The sequence below is a fragment of the Saccoglossus kowalevskii genome, chromosome 1, assembly GCF_978046115.1.
Source record: "Saccoglossus kowalevskii chromosome 1, keSacKowa6.1, whole genome shotgun sequence".
Classification (NCBI taxonomy): Eukaryota; Metazoa; Hemichordata; class Enteropneusta; family Harrimaniidae; genus Saccoglossus; species Saccoglossus kowalevskii.
Window position 1 is genome coordinate 24,753,309 of NC_140641.1, and position 24,722 is coordinate 24,778,030.

The 24,722-nt window shown below is 36.7% G+C and overlaps 2 protein-coding genes across 7 annotated transcripts in view; both read left to right on the forward strand.

The window, feature by feature from the left end:
* Window positions 1–3,005: 3,005 nt before the first annotated feature.
* Window positions 3,006–11,324, forward strand: LOC100377373 (uncharacterized). Its single transcript, XM_002734534.3, has 4 exons — window positions 3,006–3,399; window positions 8,291–8,448; window positions 9,163–9,288; window positions 10,022–11,324. The coding sequence occupies exons 1-4, from the start codon at window positions 3,087–3,089 to the stop codon at window positions 10,262–10,264; spliced, it is 840 nt and encodes a 279-aa protein (XP_002734580.2). The 5' UTR covers window positions 3,006–3,086; the 3' UTR covers window positions 10,265–11,324.
* An 825-nt stretch (window positions 11,325–12,149) lies between these two features.
* Window positions 12,150–24,722, forward strand: part of LOC102802858 (myotubularin-related protein 13-like) — a 69,876-nt gene continuing 57,303 nt past the window's right edge. For all 6 annotated transcript variants that reach the window (XM_085499921.1, XM_085499936.1, XM_085499926.1 and 3 more), the window contains exon 1: window positions 12,150–12,286. In XM_085499921.1, coding sequence (XP_085356047.1) covers window positions 12,232–12,286 — 55 coding nt within the window. In that variant the 5' untranslated portion in view covers window positions 12,150–12,231. The remainder of the gene's footprint in view (window positions 12,287–24,722) is intronic.

Sequence of the window (24,722 nt, forward strand, 5' to 3'; positions counted from 1 at the left end):
CATCCATGAAAGTGTTGTTCATGACAGTGGTGATGATGTAATCCATGAAAGTGTTTCCATGACAGTGGTGATGATGTCATCCATGAAAGTGTTGTCCATGACAGTGGTGACGATGTAATCCATGAAAGTGTTGTCCATGACAGTGGTGATGATGGCATCCATGAAAGTGTTGTTCATGACAGTGGTGACGATGTAATCCATGAAAGTGTTGTCCATGACAGTGGTGATTATGGCATCCATGAAAGTGTTGTCTATGACAGTGGTGACGATGGCATCCATGAAAGTGTTGTCTATGACAGTGGTGACGATGGCATCCATGAAAGTGTTGTTCATGACAGTGGTGACGATGGCATCCATGAAAGTGTTGTCCATGACAGTGGTGATGATGGCATCCATGAAAGTGTTGTTCATGACAGTGGTGATGATGTCATCCATGAAAGTGTTGTCCATGACAGTGGTGACGATGGCATCCACGAAAGTGTTGTCTATGACAGTGGTGATTATGGCATCCATGAAAGTGTTGTCTATGACAGTGGTGACGATGGCATCCATGAAAGTGTTGTCCATGACAGTGGTGATTATGGCATCCATGAAAGTGTTGTTCATGACAGTGGTGATGATGGCATCCATGAAAGTGTTGTCTATGACAGTGGTGACGATGTAATCCATGAAAGTGTTGTCCATGACAGTGGTGATGATGTCATCCATGAAAGTGTTGTCCATGACAGTGGTGATGATGGCATCCATGAAAGTGTTGTCTATGACAGTGGTGACGATGTAATCCATGAAAGTGTTGTCCATGACAGTGGTGATGATGTCATCCATGAAAGTGTTGTCCATGACAGTGGTGATGATGGCATCCATGAAAGTGTTGTCCATGACAGTGGTGATGATGGCATCCATGAAAGTGTTGTCCATGACAGTGGTGATGATGGCATCCATGAAAGTGTTGTCCATGACAGTGGTGATTATGGCATCCATGAAAGTGTTGTCTATGACAGTGGTGACGATGGCATCCATGAAAGTGTTGTTCATGACAGTGGTGACGATGTAATCCATGAAAGTGTTGTCCATGACAGTGGTGATTATGGCATCCATGAAAGTGTTGTCTATGACAGTGGTGACGATGGCATCCATGAAAGTGTTGTCTATGACAGTGGTGACGATGGCATCCATGAAAGTGTTGTTCATGACAGTGGTGACGATGGCATCCATGAAAGTGTTGTCCATGACAGTGGTGATGATGGCATCCATGAAAGTGTTGTTCATGACAGTGGTGATGATGTCATCCATGAAAGTGTTGTCCATGACAGTGGTGACGATGGCATCCACGAAAGTGTTGTCTATGACAGTGGTGATTATGGCATCCATGAAAGTGTTGTCTATGACAGTGGTGACGATGGCATCCACGAAAGTGTTGTCCATGACAGTGGTGATTATGGCATCCATGAAAGTGTTGTTCATGACAGTGGTGACGATGTCATCCATGAAAGTGTTGTCCATGACAGTGGTGATGATGGCATCCATGAAAGTGTTATCTATGACAGTGGTGATGATGGCATCCATGAAAGTGTTGTTCATGACAGTGGTGACGATGGCATCCATGAAAGTGTTGACATTTTAAGAGTTACAAATAGTTCATGTACTAGGCTATGTTATATACTGTTGGATTGATATGTTTTATTAATGATAAATGTTATTTCAAATATATCATACTCATTTTTGCTATCTTCTTTGGTATTGTACATTAAAATGAGTTGAGTTATCCAAAGAAAAAAACTATTTGGGTGCATGCATTGGTTGTTTATTACAAATTAAAAAATACAATAAACTTTATATTATAAAAATAAAACTTGAATATTTTTGTGCAATAAAGATTTTCAATAATCATTAATGTAAATATTGTGTCTGTCCAAACTATGTATTTTTTTCTGCACATAACAAAATTGATTGCCCCGCTAAGGCAATGGGGGAAATAGGCACCGCCCATTCAATTTCAAAATAGCTTGGTCCCCCTGTTTTCCCCCGGCACCCCCCCCCCCCAAGCCGGAGAAAATTACCAGTCCCTAACCTTCCATCCAATGTCAACCAATATGTTTCCCCGTATTAACCAACATATCGTCCAACGTCAATAAGTCACCCAGCATCACTTACCATGTCGCACTGTATCAGTCAACATGTCCATAGTTCAACATATTGCCTTACATCAGTCAACATGTCCACAGTTCAACATCTTGCCTTACATCAGTCAACGTGTCCATAGTTCAACATATTGCCTTACATCAGTCAACATGTCCATAGTTCAACATATTGCCTTACATCAGTCAACATGTCCATAGTTCAACATCTTGCCTTACATCAGTCAACGTGTTCATAGTTCAACATATTGCCTTATATCAGCCAACATATATGTCCATAGTTCAACATATTGCCTTATATCAGCCAACACGTCCATAGTTCAACATATTGCCATACATCAGTCAACATGTCCATAGTTCAACATATTGCCTTACATCAGCCAACATGTCCATAGTACAACATATTGCCTTACATCAGTCAACATGTCCATAATTCAACATATTGCCTTACATCAGTCAACATGTCCAACATATTCCTTACATCAGTCAACATGTCCATGGTTCAACATATTGCCTTACATCAGTCAACATGTCGTCTAATTTAAATCAACATGTCAACAAATTCAGCTAAATCATCGCCTTACTTAATTCAAAGTTGTTTTTGCAACATATCTTTAGGGAGTGTTCGTATTAAATTCAACGGCCGAACACTTTATATAACCCACACTTCACTCCCCTCCCCGGTAGATGAATGCTAAAAACACAGCATCAAATCAATATAAAATACCTTGTAATCCGGTCATGCCTTGAGAAATGAAAACATAGTAAAGCTTCAATCGATTTCACCTTTAGATTGGTTGTGTGTGAAAACAGGTATAAAATCAATCAATCAGTCGAGTGTTGCTCGATTGTGCTTTGCGTGTGCATGTCAAGTTTCGTTATCAATTTCTCTAAACAACAGTATTTTTTCAAACAGTTTCAAGAAGTGTGTAATTCGAGTTATTTAAAATGAACGATCCTTTCCCAGAATGCGTACAACCTCTATATCGTGGAGATGGTCCATACTCCACCGAGAAAACCGATCTCGGAATCCAGCGGCAAGAGTTGCCGGCTCGTGCCGAAAGGAATCGAACTCACGACGCATCCGACGTGTACGATTATCGTGCAACAAGTAATCCGAGCAAAGACGCATCGATCCATCAATCACAGGGTGGATTTTGCCACAGGTATTCTATCAACAACTTGTTGGATCTTTTCAAAGAAGGCAATAACCCGAATGAAGTCAATGAAGTTAATCCGACCGCCATGAACACATTGAATGGTAAGATACTAGTATGTTTATTCAGAAAAAAAATTGTATCCAATCGCACGAGTAACTATGTGTTTCAGTGTAACATCACAACTTAATTTGGTGGTCTTGTTTGTTGCTGTAAAATATCATGGTTACTATCGTTGCGAGTGACGAATTACGCAACAACAAGCCGACAAAAACGCGAAATAAATCGCTACTTCGCTGAATTGATGCTACTGAAACATGTTCATTTGCATATCATACCACGCTTCTAGTAACCGAGAGTACATACAATGTGGCAAAATAATCAACACAATCATGTGAAAAAATATCTCTGATTGAAAACGATATACTAATGCCTATACTTTGTCAGTTGAGATCATCATCACACAACCTTCGGGTTTAAATCGGATCGGAAGTTCCATATCCCGAAGAATATGAGAATATGTAAACTTTGTAATTTTGGCTTGGTTGAGAACGAATTATAATTTTTGCTTCGTATGTCACACGGTATTACGATCTCAGAAGCAAAATATCTACCTGTATCTTTCCATGATGAGCATTCATACCATAACTTAAATTTATCCGTATTTTGCAAACTTGTAATTCTACTGCATGATTGCCACAACTCGCGACATTTGTTGCATATGCTCTTAAGTGCAGAAAATCTCTGATATTTTAGCCATTTAAGATAATTGCCTTTTGCGCGTTTACGCACTTTCTAAAGTTACAGAAATATATTCACGATCAAGACAATTGATTCACGTGACTTACAATGTTTCAGTGATTACTGTTTCCAACTGACGTGTTCGGGTGTGTATTGTTTGTTGCCTTCTATGTACGACTATAGAAGGTGTTAAATCAGACTTTCTTTTCTCATTAGATTGGGTCACATATATGTGTAATACATAACCACGTGTTCACGTAGTAAACAACACGTGACTCGGGACTAAAATTATATATCAGTTTGCTATAACAATTCATATACACGAGTTGTACTAGTACACTGTAGTATAAATCAACCTATTTCTTGTTATTACAATCTTTGCTATGCGGACGTATAATCTGATCCTATTAACTGTGAAATTGAACACGTTCGATTTTTCGAAAATCTGACTAGTAACAGACAGTGTATTTTTGCACGATCGGATTGCATCTGACGCCAACATTTTTTAAATGTCTGATCGAAAATCATATTCATATTTGATCAGTTAAATCTAATACATTATCTCGCCTTGGGCCCCAACACAATCATCTTCATACTGGTATGTCGTCCTGATATATTATCTCTTTCGCTTCACTTCAAATCTGTGCATCCCCGGTGGGTTATAAGGTTGCAATAAAACCTTGCCACTGTATTGTGTCCTTAGCTTTTGGTCTGTGCTTCGCCCTTTGAGAGACCCATCTCCTCCGATACAGCTCTGACAGTCCTACACCAGGTTGTCTTTGGTCTTCCCCGATTTCTCTTTCCCGGTGGTGTTCATCTCAGGGCAACCTTAGGTATTCTGTCACCAGCCATTCTTACAACATGTCCCAGCCATCTCGTTATCACTTTAGTAAGTCAAGTATAATAGTGGGACTATGAAAAGATAGCTTTACTCGTACTCTTACTTTGAATGTCTGTTAACAAAACAACAAAACAAAACCTGAACAATAGCGGCGGCACCGGGGCGCCCCGAAAACATGTGGGGGGGGGGGAGTTCGCCCCCCCAATCAAGTTGGAACCCTTTGTGTCAGCAAAATTTACACCTCAAAATGCAGGAAATAACGATTCAGAAGGATGGTGAGTAGATCTCGCCCCCATGCAAAATGCAGAATGGTATCTTTATTGTTTTAAGTTCGATTTTTCCCATTATATATGTACGAGTATAGATAAGATATAGATAGTGGGACGGAGGTAATTGAAAAAAGGTACTACGTGGTTAATTTTAACTATTGTTGCCCATATTTAAATATTTGTGTTTGATGTTACAGAAGGGAATGATTTATCATAAAATAAAAACGACTAACTAGACTACTAATACTTCGAAGCGCATGCGCAATAGCGTTTGATTTGTCAGTTGGTTGTCCAAACAATGGGAAGAGTTTTTATAGCTACGGTTAACAATACATGATGTAAATACTAGTAATTAATTTCCGTGGCATACACACATGTAGTATAAACCAGGTTACATTAGATTATAGGGCCTATACATAAACGTACTTTGTATTCTGAAGGATTATTACAACTTGAGTGCAGTTTCAACTATAGAGGGCGTGGTTAGTGAAAATCAGTGACGCATGAAAGAAGATCTCGCGGCTGATGATGAGATCCCTAGAAAACACTACTATTGTGTCTCAGTCGCCAACTCTCATTTGAAAAGCAGATGAGTACAACTTTCTAGAATTAGGCATATTTGCATATATATCTTCTATATACTAGAGACATTAAGATGCGCATACGAGAACGGAACGAGAACGGATACGTCACTGCTTTGTGCATGACCTCCGCGTGAACCAATGACGTCATCGGTTGCCTGGTCGTACGGCATTCGTTTTGAACGTAATGAAGGTGACTGTCTCGTAGTTGATTTCCGAGAGCTTTTCTCGCTGTCAATTTTGATTAATTTTCACTGACATTGATAACATGTTTTATATTAGATTGATTTTGTATATTTATGATGAAATAACAAATATTGGATGCATTTTAGCTGATATTTATACCCACTGAAAACGCATGACATTGATTTGCTGAAAGAGGATTCGGCAAACAGGCCTGGGACCTCAGCAGAGTGGATGGAAATAGAGAGTTTAAGATTTGCGTACGTAACGGGAACGTAACGTGATGTTCTAATTGCGTTTGCGTTACGTTCTCGGGTGTCAGAAAACGATTAAGTACAAGCGCCCACAACGGGAACGTAACTGAAACCAGAACCATGTCAATCAGTCTCTCATTGGGCAACAATAACTACCTAATAAAATTTGTTATGTCATTTCACGTTCGGAGTCAGAATTAGTAATTAGTTCACAGACATTTGACAGAGCTCTCACTATTTCCATCCACTCTGCTGAGGTCCTAGGCCTGTTTGCCGAATCCTCTTTCAGCAGATCAATGTCATGCGTTTTCAGTAGGTATAAATGTCAGCTAAAATGCATCCAATATTTCTTATTTCATCATAAATATTCAAAAACACTCTAATATAAAACGTTTTATCAATGTCAATGAAAATTATTCAAAATTGACAACGAGAAAAGCTCTCGGAAATCAACTACGAGTCAGCCACCTTGATCACGTTCAAAACGACTGCCGAACGACCAGGCAACCGATGACGTCATTGGTTCGCGCGGAGGTCATGCACAAAGCAGTGACGTGTCCGTTCTCGTTCCGTTCTCGTATGCGCATCTTAATAGAGACATTAAGATGCGCATACGAGAACGGAACGAGAACGGATACGTCACTGCTTTGTGCATGACCTCCGCGCGAACCAATGACGTCATCGGTTGCCTGGTCGTTCGGCAGTCGTTTTGAACGTGATCAAGGTGACTGACTCGTAGTTGATTTCCGAGAGCTTTTCTCGCTGTCAATTTTGAATAATTTTCATTGACATTGATAAAACGTTTTATATTAGAGTGTTTTTGAATATTTATGATGAAATAAGAAATATTGGATGCATTTAACTGACATTTATACCCACTGAAAACGCATGATATTGATCTGCTGAAAGAGGATTCGGCAAACAGGCCTGGGACCTCAGCAGAGTGGATGGAAATAGCGAGAGCTCTGTCAAATGTCTGTGAACTAACTACTAATTCAGATTCCGGATGAGAAATGACATAACAAATGTTATTAGGTAGTTATTGTTGCCCAATGAGACGGATTGACATGGTTCTGGTTTCAGTTACGTTCCCGTTATGGGCGCTTGTACTTAATCGTTTTCTGACACCCGAGAACGTAACGCAAACGAAATTAGAACATCACGTTACGTTCCCGTTACGTACGCAAATCTTAAACTCTCTATTGTCTCTATTAGCGAGAGCTCTGCCAAATGTCTGGGAACTAACTACTAATTCAGATTCCGGACGTGAAATGACTTAACAAATTTTATTGGATAGTTATAATATTATGGTTGCCCAGTGACAGACGGATTGACGTGGTTTTGTTTCAGTTACGGTCCCGTCGTGGGCGCTTGTACTTAATCGTTTTCTGACACCTGAGAACGTAACGCAAACGAAATTAGAACAACACGTTACGTTCCCGTTACGTACGCAAATCTTAAACTCTCTACTGTGGGTGGTGGTAACTGTGAGTTTGTTCCAATGTGTGGTAGTCATAGCACCGGGCGCGTTTGTCGTGTCCAATCAGGATAATGATTACTTAATAAGATCTTGATTGATCACGATTGACAATCACAAGAATCATGCCATGTATAAATATTCATGTCTTCAAAACAATTTGTAGTTTTCAGCTAGCGGCATGTAAATAGTAATTTCTCACTCATATTTTAGTCATTTTGTAAAATTTTATGAAAACGCAGGCATAAAACAAGCATGATTAAAAAAATTATGTTTTTTTTTTTAAATAATGACGTCAACCTAATCAAAATTATTGATTCATTCTGGAATGACCAAGAATTTACTAAACATCGTATTATATAGGAAGTCGTTGTGGGGTTAGTTGGTTATGAACTAAAAACCCAAAGTGTGCACCACAATGATGAAAATACACATTTCCTATTGGACGTGCCCTTTAGTGGCGAAATGACGTCAAAAATGAGTAGTTTGATGTAAGCAATGTAGTTGAAACCACACGCTTTTCTCGTTCATTTGCGTCTCCGTCACAAAGCTCTTCGTTTATTGCAAAGATACATCGATGGTGTCCTTGGTAAACATTTGATCTTTCGCCCTCTATCACGAAAACGTTTCATCTGTTTGTTTTTATTAGAAGAGCACAAGAAAGGTAAACCTAAAAGAAGCAGAACAACTTTCTCTAGTCGCCAACTACAAGAACTGGAGAGGGCGTTTCGTCGTACTCATTATCCCGACATGTTCACGCGTGAACGATTGGCTCGTCGGATTGGCTTACCGGAATCACGTGTACAGGTATGTTGCGCGCTGTAACCAATCACCGAGTGACTATGGCAGTTGAAACCCATCTCGACACGTGTTAGCGCTTGGCTCACCCTATCATCCTATAGATATAGTGACTATAAAATACAACCTTTTGTTTATGTCACATGAAACATCGCCACAAATAAGATATTTATCCATCAATGTACGGGCTCACAGCCCTGTGCGCATGGGTTAGGACATATACGAGGTTTGATATGTAATGAGCAAAATTCACCGAGCCAAATTTTGCTTACAACATCATGTATGGAATCCTATGGGCAAAAGGTTTGACCATTTAAAATCCAGAGGGAGTCTTTTGCCCGTACACATGTATCCGGAAATTGTTGTTTGTTTCAATATAGCGTAATGTGTATTTCATTGGCAGGTCACTGACTCTTAAATATTATATTAAATAATAGTTCAATTTTCCTATCCACACTTATTTAATTCAAAGTGTGTGCCCTAATCTATTTCAAAGGTAAACTTTGTTCACCTAAGTATAAGATTTATTCCTTAATTGATTCTGCTCACTTGTAAAATTGTGCTGACCAATATTTGCACACTATTTATCTACCTCCCAGATACCCAGTGAATGATTCGAATTTAATATGATATTCTAAATTTCTCTTTGAGCCTTACCACACTTCCAATTTAATCACGTGACATGATAATAAGACAACCTCAAATATTCGATTCTTGTTGCAGGTTTGGTTCCAGAACCGTCGAGCAAAATGGCGAAAGAAGGAACAGCACTTCCACTATCTGCTCGAGTGTCAGGGGAAATCATACCCTTATTTACCAACAGGCTTGCATACACCTACTCTCATACCGGTATATAAGTACACCATTTATATATGTTATATTTAGCACTATCTCGTTAGTGGTCAGACTAAGATCGCTGAGTCGAGGTGGGGGGGGGTTGTTTGGGTTGCCCTGTATAGTGTTTCGCTGACAGTTTCGCTGACTTAGCTACATCTAAATTAGCTCCAATGACACGTTCAGGTAAAATAATGTCTTGCAGTATATAACACCTTATTTTAGTTTAAGCACGATGCCACGTGACCTATTCACGTACTGCTTACGTTAAACTGCAAATTACATTGTTATAAAAATACACTGGGTGACTTGAAATATGTCATTTGTCACTCACATAGATGCTAAATTTATTTCTATTGGAGTAATTTGCATACTAGTAATTCGTTAGTTGTGTTATCCAACGGGACATCGGAAAGGCGCCAAGTACGCCATCTAGGGTCGTGGCAGGCAGGATATAACAATGTGTATGCACGAGAGTACAATGACTATGTAGTCTTCGCATGCATCCCGGTTTGCTCCATTGCCAGTCCCGTATACTGAATGTCATGAATTCAAATCCCACACAAAACGATATGAAATTTTCCTTGTCATTTATATAGAAAGTGCAATATGCCTTGATTTAGATCTTAAACAGAATGATTTTTTCATATTCTACTGAATATTTGTTACACTTTCATCTGAATGTGGTGGGTAGCTGCACTTTTGTATTAACCACGAAACATGTGTCTATTTCAATTGTACATTTCAGAGTGCGTCGTTTCTGCAGCCGCTTTACAGTTCCTTTCCGTTACTACCGCCCTCACCGGCTGTTCGTCCTTTCTTGTCGTGCTCCAACAGAGGGCGCCTATCTGCCGGAACAACTTACGAAAATCTGAATTCGATCCCGAACATTGACGATAACATGGACTGTGAGAACCCCTCCGAAGAATCAGAAAACACGGAGCACACCGTAACGCTTTCAATGATGATGGAAACAAAAGAAGTGTTATAAAATGTTGTGTATTTATTAAAAGTTCAATATGGACGAAAATATTTATTTTATAATATGGTATTTGATACGCACTCAGACAAGTAGATAAGCCTGAGATACGTCATAATGTAGACCAAATCGCACTACTGAAGAGTGAAATAATCACTTTGTTTACTATTAACGGATTTGATATTGCAGGAATATTAACTAGGTTTGGCTTCACTGATCTATTGTTTATTTCGTAATATTGTATTTGATACACACTCAGACAATTAGGGGATTAACAAAATATTACTAAGTCTGAGCATGGAAGGTGCTAACGTTAGTACCTTTCCATGGTCTGAGATGCGCCATAATGTAGGCCACATCGCACTACTAAAGAGTGAAATATTCACTAGGTTTACTATTAACGGATTTGATATTGCAAGGACATTCACTAGGTTTGAATTCACTGATCTATTGTCTATTTCATCAGTTTCAGTTCATTTTTAGCTCTTTCTGTATCGGTATCGCTTGTGAATCAATGGCTCAAGTAAAGTAAATTTTGGTATTGCACGAGGTTTAAGCATAATACATATGTATTTTTAAGGTCTATGGTTTAAACCAGGAATTCATGAAAGAAAAATCACATTATATGATATAAACAAATTGATTAAAATTAAGTCTTTTATATTATTATAAATTCTTGGCAACTAAATCGATATTTGTTGATCGATAAGTTGATTCAAATATAAACCAAACATTTTTATTTTGTTTATTATTGAAATATGTGTTTAATTATTATATATATATATTAGTTATAAAACAAAAAAATAAATGTAATTGAAAATATCGTAAACATAAAAATATATAAAATAAAACAAATAGAACTGCACAATACCTCAAAGTGTTTACACCAGTCGATCGGCTGCCTGTTTCGTTGTGAAATGTAATAGTACAACTTATTGTTTATTTACTTTACAGTGTCATGTGATGATATGCTTATTATTATTATTATTATTATTATTATTATTATTATTATTATTATTATTATTATTTATTATTATTATTTAACGTCAATATAAATATTAAATTTGTAAAAGTGGATTTGTATCTTCTTTACATGTTAGCTATATAGATATGATGTAAGTTGATACAATTGTGAATTTGTTGTTATTTATATCTTCAATGTTGTGGATACATCTGATGCATTATGATAGAGTGAAGAGTGTACTTTTATGGCATGTGTGACCTCTTTGAAATCCGGTTTTATAGAAACTATTACGTATACATCTATACGGGGAAATAAAAGAAGCGTCATTATATCCGGGTGGGAACAAAATATTGAAATACATGCGAGGACATATATCATACCAACAAATAATTAAAAATAATACCTTTATTACGCTATATTAAAATAAAGTTAATTCAATTCAAACAGAGATGTAAAATGAATACAAACATAGTATATGAAAAAAAAAAAAAAACTAGACTACTTTATTTTATTTTTAAAATATCGTTTTTTTAACATATTGAGTTGATCTTGGTAAATATTCGCGAGGTATCACTAAAATATGAAGTACGACATACCTCTGCAAAACGCTGCTACGTGAATCTCTATCGTTCTTCAATATTGCTTTGTCCGCTAGTCTCAGTAGTACTAACACGACGGAGCATTGTTGTCAGCTCGCTCAGTGGGGCGGCTCAAAGAATGCGTCACGTCGTCTAAAGGCATTTGCTAACTGGTTGATGTAATCCTCGAAAAGGCTCATTTCCGTGAATATATAATAAAATACTGTGTTATTGTCTCAATGCTGCTTACATCAGACTTATGTAGTCAACAAATACAATTATCAAGTATGGGAAAAGTTTTTGAGGCGTGAAGCAGGTCGGGATATGCGCACAACACTGCGCAGTTGAGGATATCCTGGAATCCAAAATGGCGGCCGTGTAAAATGTAGGAATTGAAACTCGTTAGAAAATGTCCTGTGGAAATATACGGTATTAAGATGTCCCGCCTGGCAGACTACTTCGTTATTGTGGGATATGACCACGACAAAGAACGTGAGTATAGGTTATTCAACAGATCCTACAGTATGTTTGCTTGTTTTCTAGAATGTTTTGAGGCCCCTCCTCGGACTCGCAGTCATTCTATCGTTTGGTTTAGAATAACATCACATTGACCAGTATCACCACATTGCGGGTGTCCAATTCCCGATATCTCTGTGCGCATCGTGCCAAGTGTAGTATGCATCTCGTAGAGTTGATATTGTGTTCCGAGGACGATTTATATTCATAATAACACACCGAGAACAGCACGTAAAATTCCCCCGGCCCCTATTACTGTCGTTGAAATCAGCTGGTTCCGTGGTTGGTCGTGGTGTCATTGTTAGATCTAACCGGTACAGACGGCAGTAGTAGCACTCTCTATATATTTTGCTCATCATAAAATTTACTGGATCTTCCATAAAGTCTACCAATTATTGAATACTACTCACCCTTCCCAACATTTCAACTATTGTACCTACTGAAATTGACTGATGACATTTTAAAGGTCGGGCGGGTAAGGACAGACTGTCGCGTGTCATTGTTGTAATTGTTTGGGTTTGGGAAGCTAGTAAATATCCAGGAAACACAAAAAAACCCACGTCGTTTTGTTTTCTAAAACAATACAACACACATTAAAGGTTACCTCCCAATACAGAATATAGAGGAAGTCATTCACCTAAGACCGTAAATAAATAAGGAGATAAATAAATAAGAACGTTAATAAAATATTTAGGAAGTTTTGATTATTATATATAACAACTCTTAATCTCAGAGGAAGAACAGATCATTACTGGTATAGTGCCATGCCATACCATTGTATTGTGCATGTTTTTTTGCTAAAATTTACTCACTAGGTTAAATTAACAACTAAAAACAAAAATAGAGCATGAACAATGATCCCTGGATATTCCGATGGTGAAATCCCTGAGATTGACTGCTTCTATTTAAGGATCCCAGTGAAATCTGTAAAAAAAAATTCTATGTGAAATTAAAGTTTTCACAGTCATTTCTATATTTTGTTTTGATTCATTAAAATAGAAGTATTATTTGATAGCAAGATACGTATGATTTCGCAGACGTCAGAATCAGAAGCCATATGCTTTATTTGAGAATGGTATGCAGTGAACTGAATCCATAAAAAGGAATTATTAAACCACCCAGCAAATGATAACTTGAATGTCCATAGCTTTTAACAACACAGGGATTTATTATATGAAGGTGGCCTTGAAGGCTATTTATAGAACTTTCTGACCATTGATGTCAAGATGATTACGAATTGTAATTTGTGCGCGAAGACAATTGACGTTTTCAGACATACATACTCAGTACGGTTTTGATATTTTCTCTAGAATTAATTGTCTCAGTAAAGCTGCTATTATCTTTTGCTTTATCTGAAAGTCATATATTGTGACAGTCATAGATTACAGAATGAGATATCATACTGGCATTAATAATAACTTGACTACATTTTGTTAACACTACTTAGACTGACATACACGGGTTATCTCACTGTCACACTTATGTAATACTAGTATCAATTTTATCTGGCACTGATAACCCACCACCACCCCCCACCCCCACCCCCCACCCCCCACCTCCCAAAAAATGCAACACACGATAAAATTCAAAATTTATATTTCCTGTCTTTTAATTTTGTTTTCGCATTGTAGTACATGTAATGTTAATTATATAATTGTTACCAATTAAAGCAATTTCACATTGGGCCATTTATAAATTGATAGAATTTCTTTGAATTGATGATATCAGTTACATTGTACCTTTCTATGGGCTACATTGAAATATTGTAATTTAATACAAGCATGATCTTTTTATATGCAGGTCGTATAACATAAAGTATGTTTGCTATTTTATTCCTAAACTTAATTTAAATTCTGTACTAGGTATTTTACAATACTACATGTGTAAAAAACCAGTTTCACTTTTTATACCAAACATGTTGATTCATATTGTACACGTAGGTGTTAATATTATCTTTTGAAAGTTCATGAAATGTTCATAAATTTATTGAAAATATGAACAATGAAGTTGGGCGAAATCTAATTTATAACATTCATACTTATTTTAGTAAGATATTTTTTAAAAGCAACATGCCCTTATGTCTATTCAACTTGTGAAAAACTGAGGCAACTTTTTGAATGACTGGTTATAAAATCACCTCACCCTTTTCTGTCCTGGTACACACTTCGTAACGTGGCAACAAGTGAACTCCAAACTATTCCTGTCAAGCCAGGGTTCTATTCTGTAATGAACCAAGGCAATATTTACCTCTATTACTTTATTCACAAACCAGAGTTTCCAACAACAACAATTCCTGGGTGGGATAACATCTTGGAATGCATCAATGCTAGCTGCTGCGTATAGCAACAAAAATAACTCAATACATATAGATTTAAATATCGTCATGACATCGTATCTCCAGGAAAACCTGCCAATATGATCATACTATTCCAATAAATATGAATATCAACAATGCAGACGGATGAGATCATGGGTACATTAATAGCTACATGTACGCTGTAAAAAGGTCATTGACTGATATCGTGTATATTGTAATGAATCTATTGTGGCGGATATAATACAATGAGAATTCTGGGAAAAGCTTCAGTTAATGAATTATTTCAAGTCGTTTCATCTTCTGTTGTCTACTTGCTAGAACGTAGAAAGCAGTACCTTTCGTTAAGGGTGCTCGATGAAAGGACAGTCTTGCTCTCACCTTCGCACCAGAACAGTTGCGTTAAAAATATCTGATTGAATATTATGCAAATGATTTATAGTGTTATGTAAATTTGCTCATCACCTAATGGTTTTTATTATTCTGATTGGACTAGTTGACATTGATGTCATGAATAATTAATTCCCACTAAATATACCCACTGTTTTTATCAACAAACAAATTAGAGTATGGCTGGGTTATTTCAACTGAGATCCCCTTCATAAACGCAGTCAAAAATAAAAGTACACAAGAACAGATTCATTCATTTTTGCTGTCATTTTCATTTTCTATTTATATTCATTGTGTTTTGATATTGTATTAATTTTTAATGCTTGCCAGTTTGATGATGGGAAGATTATTAACATAGTTTTATTTTAATAAATGGCACATACACACATCTACCCAGAAACACACTTACAAGTTACATCCTGAATTCCTGTGGGTCATGATTCTTTTGTTTGGTGGACCTATCCAAAACATCCGCATATTTGCCGTATAATTTAGAATCCTCAGAATGCGATAAACTTGATGCAAAATTACAGGCATTTTTATTTATTTTTCTATAATTTCCCATTGAGTTTAGGTCTTGGTGCAACATTTAAAAAAAATTTGGTGAGCGATACGTCTAGTTTTAACGGGTTAAACAAAATATGTTTATCAGGCGTGTAATTTAGTGCTAATTGGCACGTTTGTCTGTAGTGGATTTTTTTTCTGGATGCTTTGAGGCAAAATGAAACACCCAAAGGCTACAAATATTGAATTGTTACGGTTGGTTTTCGCAATAATTGAATACAGCTGTCTGTATCCATGATCTATATTGTGCCTGAAGCTAAAACTTGCCAGAAGTAATTGTCAGTGTCATCAATAAGGAACAGTTCATGTGTGTTGATTTATTCACTTTGAAACAGTCCTTGGTATCCATTTAGCTTCATCACAGCTGTTGTAATGTTAAGGGTTGAGGATTATGTGTTCTACCATGAGTAAATAGGAGAAAGAATTATGGACATTGAGGGTGGTGATGTTGAATTAGGGTTTTAAAACAAGCAAATTGTGAGGGGAATAAAGTCATCTGACCTCTACAACAACGCAGTAACAGTCCTGCAGGTAGCTGCAGTATTTCACACATGCCACTGCTTACATGTGCTTACAGCTAGGGCTGGTAAACTGTGAAATGCGCAGGTCCAAGGTGGTTTCCTCAAGGTATTTGAATTGGCCACGGTAACAAGGAAACCATTCTTCTACAGAAACATATGTACTTGGTAATTTCCTGTTACATTTGTCGTTGTCAACAATTCCAAAACGATACTGATCAATTTATGTTTGGCATGGTATTTCATCAATACTGCATTATTTGTAATGCTTAGGTAAATTACTGAGTTGTTTTTATCATGGTAAACATAAGTAATAGTTTAATGATTCAATTGTTTCAATATACAACAAATGGATTTTTAATTTACATGTGCTTCTATTGAAGATATGCTTCTAGTAGAGCAAACACAGTAATTTTGATCTGGGTGAATTAAACATTTCTAATGGTGGTGAGGCATGTGTGATATCCCCATTCACTAATTTCAATGTATTTGCACCATGTGTCCTGGCTCATAAATACCTCAGCCAACCATGTGTATAATCATCTAAAAATGTGACATGGATGACACACAACATTAATTGTCAGCATTCTTCATGACTTTAAAATATCAAGGAAAAAATAGTAATGAATAAATTAAAAACATAAATACATGTAGTGCATTGACATATTCCCATTGGGAGTGTTGTGTTTTATATTTTATATAGTCCAGTGAGGGAATGTATAATTATAATAAATAACACCTAACAGTAATATTTAAAATGTTCGCATATCTGCCTCGGTATTCACTCGTTATGTTGTAAATTTATGTTTTGAGATTCGCGATGTATGTTGCAATGAATCATAATCTACAACGTATACTTTTTATGGTGTCGGAGCAGGAAGTACTGTACATATACATTGTAGGTTGTGTTCACGCCACACCCTGTACTGTTTGTTTGTCAGTGCCTGTCCTTCTCCTGACCTCTCACAATGATACATGTAGCGGTTGCCAAGTATCCTCCCTGAATATCCATTTTATTTATACACGTTATCAGCAGCACTCTGCGTCTGTTGTAGCAGCTAGCCACAGTGTACATACATAGATGTTGTGGGCTTGTGTCATTTGCCCTGTATACAGGTATTTGATAGTGTGCTACGAAATCTGACGTTGGACTGCAAACCCCCTGGCATTTTCAATGGGTATTATTCAATCTGACTTTTTGCAAACCTAGCAATTTTGTGTGCAGAATGCATAAAAGAAAATAATGAAGACTAGGAAGACATTGACAGACCAGCGCCCCAGGTTTACAGACTGGCACCCCCAGGCAGGACTCCCAACATTTCGAAACTCCACTCCAGTGATCGTGAAAACATATGATTAGCAAACTTGCGATGCTAATTGGGCTTAGCATGATTTACCAAACCTTTAAAGTCAACGAGCGGAATGTACTCAATTTCAAATTAAGCATTTTTCCAGTGTACATGTATATGGTGTTGATGCTTATTTATTAGCTGTACATCTTCAGAGATGCTTAGAGGTCACTGTGAAAGGTGAAAGTTCACTTGAGGTCACTGTAGTTTACGTTATTGTCTCTGCATTTCCTCTTATGTATATACGCTTTTTCTAATATGGGACTTCAGATGCTCGTAAATTTGACTCGATTTATTACCCAGTCGCTGAACTCATTGATGGCATGCAATGTCTTTGCTGCTTGAGCGCTCAAAAAAAAAAAAAAAACGAAAAATAAAATGGCTTCTTTGACTTTGACATTATAACTGTAACATTTGTGGCACCTTATTAGTATGTAGTTACCATAGCAATCCTGTCTCTGTGTGTCATTGGTTTATCTATTCACTCTATACTGTAGATATATATAACTGAGGAAATGACCAGTACTCGATTTGAAGTGCCTTCCAGAGATAGGGCTTATCAGCAACCCATACCTTGGATGATAATTTTTTTTTTCAGCTCGTGTGTGTGTGTGTGGGGTGGGGGTGGGGGGGTGGAGAGGCATCTTGAATGATATTTACATAAAAACGTTATGTTGCTGCCTGAAATGTTCGTAATTATAATCCAATGAAATTCATTAATTACATGAAGTTACCACGACTTGTCTTTTGAGAATTAAAGCGTTTTTCATAGTACCTTTCCCAAAAAATGTTCTGCATATTTCCCACAAACAGCTACTCAGAGTGTAGCTTGTCTCATGTGCATGCCATGCCATAGCATGAAATACTAATAATAGAATTGTTTGTATGTGTTTTTAGAATGCCTATTACAGTGCCTCTGTGAATAATTGTTTCATAGTACATAGATGTAAACCAATCAACAGTCTGTCTGTCTGTTTCTAATAGCCACTATATAACACTGGTAATTAATGTCTCTCGTCAAATTTGTGAGACCCCCCCCCTCCCCATCAATGACATGATGTACATTACATTTCAATGTTTTTAAATACTGTAATGTAATAAAATGTTTATTTGTTTTGATCCGAGTGGTTTTAATTTTGTAGAACAGTAAAATTATCAAAGTAGATGATGTGGCTCCTGTGCATGTTTTAGTTGTTGTAATTGTATGTGTTGTCTAAATTGCATGCACACTGTGCACACTCAAACCTATCAACACACCAGCAGGCATGCTCACATGTGCCACTAATTAGGATTGTTAATCATTGCTTTAGTGCTATGCTGTTTTATTTCATTGTCTACTTACAAAGTAGTAGTATGGTACTAGTAGTTCGTTTTATAAACCATGTACAATGATGGTTACACACGGTAACATAGAACCAGATGTATGTACCGATTTATGACCAACCTGGTCCATTGTGTGTTACATACTGGAACATAGAACAAGAAGTATGTATACAGCTAACCTGGTCTAATGATGGTTACACACCGTACCACAGAACCAGATGTATGTACCGATACATGATTAACCTGCTCCTTCATGTATGACTCACCATACCTTGGAACCAGTTGTATGTTCTGGTGTATGGTTAACCCGGTCCAATGATGGTTACACACCGTACCATAGAACCAGATGTATATATATAGAAAACCTGGTTCAATGATGGTTTCATAATGTACCATAGAACTAACCTGGTCCAACCAGGTGTATGTACATGAACTTAGCACTTTATATAAACATACATGTATGAAAGCAGAGATTTTAAATGTGTTTATTTTGTGTTAGCAATAGCACACAGTAACCCTAATATTTATAGAACAGCTGCTCTCAGTATGTAAGTTAAGAACAAGACAAACCAGATAATAAAAATGAGAGGAATTTTAATTGATACTTTAGAGTTTACTTATGGAGAAGGGGGTAAGGGCATTCAGTTTGGTAAGATAGGTGAAAGTGAAAGGTTTGGAAGGTGGGAGTGAAGATGCAATGTACCGGTATGGGCTGGTCCTGGTACAAAGTGTTGGAGGAGGATTGCATGTCAGTGTTCAATGACATAAATTTTACACCTGGATAAGAAAATAACCACAAGTCACTACTGGTTGGTTGGCATGATTGTCACTAGTCCTTTGTGTGATTCTTACAGTCTGAACAGAGAATATTTCTGTTTACTGCCAAGTAAAAATGTTTGGAATTCTCCTTTAAATTAGATTGAATTTCATCCGATCTCGGTAGCGTTGATCCTACAGGTCAAGTGTCTCATCTGCCTAGTTGCCCTATTAACTGTTCTTAAAATAGTCCCTATGCTCACTCACCTCTCTTCCAGCTCAGTCTCATCTCTTCCAGCTCAGTCTCATCTCTGTTAGTTATTGTACATACATGTATATGTTGTGTATTGCTGATTAATTTGATACATGTAATGATGTACATGTATGAAAAAAATTATGATTTTTTTCTCGTATATTGATTTAGTTTATATTGATGTCACAGTTAGTTGTTTGATGAAAATGGTTTTCAGTTTTAAGAACCAATAATGATGTTACCATGGCAAGAATTGACTCTAAAAAAAATGTTGCTGTTATGTTACAGTAAATTCATGCAAACTGAGTGATGGATGGATGGATGACCTCTAATGTATTGTTTTGACAGTGAGATGTGGCTAGACACTCCTTGTATTATATTAATGGTTTAGATTTCTGCTAGAGGCCTGATAAGGAGTTTGCTTAAGAAAGACTATCATTAACAACATTGCAGTAGAGCGATACTAGATGTCTTTTTCAGACACATCCAATTTAACTTCACATGTATCGCTACAACTTGCAACAATCCATGCACTTTCGGGCAAGTACGCTGCGTGCATGTAAAATATTAAGGTCTGTCTCCTGAATGCATACGCTTGTAGAAATGAATAATCAAGATGTTACTTGATGCAATACATTGTATTTGTAAAAGGTATAATTTTATATGGACAAATCAGTAGATAGGGTTCTGTTTATAGTGACAACACAATCAAGTGTGCTTAAATGCCTTTATTGTCCAGCGTGGTCCTCCATGTGTCTCAGGATGCGAACTGTTATAGATTTGGTACATGCAAGAGTGCAATAAAGGTGAAAAATGAGGGATGTCATTGTGTTTATTAAATAGACGAATTATTGTACATGTGTGTGTGTGCACATCTTTTGTACAATATATGTATACAGTATGTATATAATTCCTGATTATTTTCAGAGCTTGGCATCACTCTCTAGCCTTCGTACCTGTGATTGTATACATGTAGTGTCAGTTGAGCTGTTTGTCTACGTCTATTGTATCCATGTGATCATAAGGGACCAATAGATTCATTTATTTGAAATACAAAGCTATTTGGGTATTCCCTTGTACAAGCTTTTTTAGGTCAGACGTTACTTCATACATATGAAAGGTATCAGTCCTGCATTATTCAGTAGTGGAGACATGCGTCACGGTATACAGAATATACAACTCACTCTTCACCTAGGGGGCATCTTTGTAATATCATTACAAGCAGTGTATAAACGTAGTGTTGATTATCATTCTGTTAAAAGCTGGGCTTCTAAACATGCCATACACAACCAAGGCTCACCAATTGAAATAAACACTGCAGGGACTGCTAGAATAAGTGGGTAAATTTGCATAGATAATAGAATTCATATCTGTGTACATTTCCTTGACATGACTTGTTACTGTTAATGAAAAATGTTATTTTCTGGCAATAGTGTGAATATTTTATTAACAGATTCATTGTTTTAATGTTAACGGTTTTTACATTCGTGTATACGGTTGAGCCTCAGTTATCTGACATCTACGGACACTGCTATATTCTTTTGAATATTTAATGGTGCAGATAATCAATCACAATTAATCGATTAATTACTGAACGGCAGTGTATTCTGAATAATCAGTGTTTGGATAATTGACATTCGACTGCACACGTATGCTAGGAATAGATAATTATTTCAATTGAAGATAGTTCTGTTAGCCGTATCAAGATTACAGGTTCGTTTCCTGACGACTTCTCTTTGTATACCGATATGCATTCAGGTTATAGTAGATTAAAGGGTGGCAGTCGTCGTGCCGCGTCCCGTTCGATATGGGACTCATAGCGACGTATACAACGCGTGTAAAATACATTGTTTATTGACGACTACCACGCTTTAATCTCTAAAGTTGTCTGTGTCCAATGCTTATGTGTAAAACATTATGCTATCACATTTATTTACCTTATACTAGGTGGACCTGTGTTAGTGTCAGTGACCACTTTTACCAATTGCTCATTGCGCCCACCACTGCATGGACATAGTGATCATCTATGTGGTGCTAGTTTTGTGATCACATGACTCAAAACTGAAAATATTTGTTATTTATTCCCATCTTAAAATATACATGTTGTCCTTCAAACTCATCCCCAAAATGACATAATTTTAATTTAGTTCATGTTGTCCGAGCGATAGCGTAATTCTATTTAACTCCATGTGACCATGTATTAACCAATCATGGCACAGAATCTGAATATGCTGTGTTATAATAACTACTATTTTAGCATGTACCGGTATATGTATTGACCTACAGCGGAAGTCCAGTACTGACTTTGCTCTATTTCATGCATACATGTGTCTCCAAACAGAAGCACCAAACATAACATGTATGGATTATTGTAATAATTTAACTTACTGTAAAATACTTTTTTTTTCGCTTGGAATTATTTTTCGCTATTTTTTTTTTGCAAAATGAATAAATCAGTAAAAAATAAAGTCCAGCGAATATAGCCTTTTTCCTATATTGTACATTCAACTTTTCAAAAATCAGGGAAGATAAATGTCGTAAAAAACACCCAAAAAGTCTTTTCAGCAAAAATTAATTCTAGCTAAAATAAAGTATTTTACAGTAGATTGACAGTGGACATGTGCATCTCTGTCAACATATATGTACAGGTACATAAAGTGCTACTAATAGAGCAAATACGGTACATGGTAATGTAGATGCACTTACAACATGTACATTCTATACTTTATAGTATTCTCTATCTCCTACATGTCAATAATCACATGAATGGAACACTAACAACTCAAGGAGTGAGATAGTAATAGACAAGGTTAGTGTAATCTGTCATCTGTGGTTGCACTGAAACTCATATGGGCCATCTATCTCTCTCTCTCTCTGGGGCACTCACATCTGATTGACACATATTATCATTTTATGTGTGTAAATGAAACTATTAATTGTTCCACATCGCAGCTTTAATGTAGTTAGTTGAAATGTTGCCTTGCTGTTACATTGAATGACTCAAGTACTTATCATTCAATACGTGGCCATTTATTTGTCTGGGTTCAACATTTACTGGTATTAGAGCTGAAACAAGCTGTTTAGCTCATAGTACCGGCATTTTTTTCCTGGGAGTATCCATTTTCCACTGTTACTTTTGTCACGTTATTTATTGTGTTGTAGCATCTGGTAGGTTTAGCTACTGATGACTCATACATCTGTATAATTTATGCCGGAGGGGTGGTATTCACCGAATGAATTAAGTCTATTGTGCTAGTGATATGTGTCCTCCATAAGCCGCTTACCATCTAAACTAAAGAGTCTTTTCTCGTTTCGTTTTGCCATCTTCTTTGTTTGAAGTTAGCACAGTAACCTTTGTAGACAGATAATGTGGTAGACAATTCCTAATGTTAAAGTTGCTTGGATATTTTGATGGGTTGTAGTCAAATTTGCTAGCTCCTAATATGCAACCACTTCTCAAAGATGACTCGGTCTATTTCAATCAAACTTTTTTTTAATAATGTCTGTCTGCCCATAATGGTCTATTCAGGTTAAACATTACTATAATATCTAACAATTGAACACGTGCATAAACATTTCTCAGAGACAGGTTACGAGGTATGGCACAGTTATTTCCTCTTTTTTTCAATAGACCACCTTAATATGTATCAGGCAAAATAGGGAAATGTATCACCTGTATGATATACTACTAAGGGAATCTCTTTCTTCCATGGAGAATCATCTTCCTCGTCATGCTTGCTAGGTTTCTGTAGTGTATTTCTGCTTAAGAAATGACATCAAAACATATCACTTCAATGAAAGCTTGCGCTGAGAGTGCCCTAACTGAACCCTACTCTACAATTAATTGGCCATCATCCCTGCTGGTGCGTTATCGAACCAGTCTCATTCAACTCGGCAACTAGAGTACGATAAACTATGGAGTAGTACAAAGAGAAGGCCTGTGACACACAATTATCCTATTACAATGTACACATACATACCCAATTTAAAAACAACCCTGCTTTCTTGTCCCATTCCCTAATTAGTCATTCCAGTCACAGAAAATCACATCATATGGTGTATAACAATGGATGTTATTTAACCAATCATTGCTTCTATTTGACAAGTTATATATATATATATATATATATATACATGTATATTTATATATACATTCATGCAATGGCTACTGCACTATGTACTATCAAAATGGTAAACACTGAGCCTGATAGACTGGAGTACAATTTTCACTGGTAGTATTTTAGGTATTACCGAGTATAAGTCTCAACAGAATCTTTATTACGACTATTTAGGTAGGAGTGGCTTCTCTGTGTGTTGACACATTTCATTCTACAATATCTGTAATAGTACTAAGAGGTAACATGTTCCCATGTAATCAAATAGTAGCTTCGCTCTTTGGTGACCTAGTTGACCTTGTACATCCTCTCTGGGTTCTGAGCAGCAGTTTCAATTCTGTCTTCTGCAATTGATATTTTTAGTGACCCAAACTAAACACTGAGATATGGCTATCGCTGGGAAAGTGGTTTACCCCCTATGAATATGCATACACAAGTGTAATTACATAGCCTTAAATTCATCACAACAAGGGTAGGTGTTCCTTGATGTAAACAAATACTGGTAGTAAAATAAAATGTCTTCAGTTCAGTGTAAGTCACTGGAATGTCTTGTGAGGCCGCCTGCCTGTCATTGACACAGCTGTCATGGATATATTGTACTGTTCTTGTAGTCTCTGGTTTCACCTCAATATTGAGGTCAAGCTCTATCATTCTCCATAATGGATGCTCCCTACTGTGAATGTCAATAAACTTGAATAAAGACCAGCCCATTATCATATTTTGCCAAACATTAATAGGGAGTCATTAAAAATAAACAGTTAAAATTAATAAAAGTACATGTTTGTTTTTTGTACATGTATTATAGTGCAGTAATACCAATAGTAAACAAT

Coding starts and splice junctions, on each gene's coding strand:
- LOC100377373 (XM_002734534.3), top strand. CDS start 3,087: ATGAACGATCCTTTCCCAGAATGCGTACAACCTCTATATCGTGGAGAT. Junction 8,449..9,162: donor TACCGGAATCACGTGTACAG/GTATGTTGCGCG, acceptor TTCTTGTTGCAG/GTTTGGTTCCAGAACCGTCG. Junction 9,289..10,021: donor ATACACCTACTCTCATACCG/GTATATAAGTAC, acceptor TGTACATTTCAG/AGTGCGTCGTTTCTGCAGCC.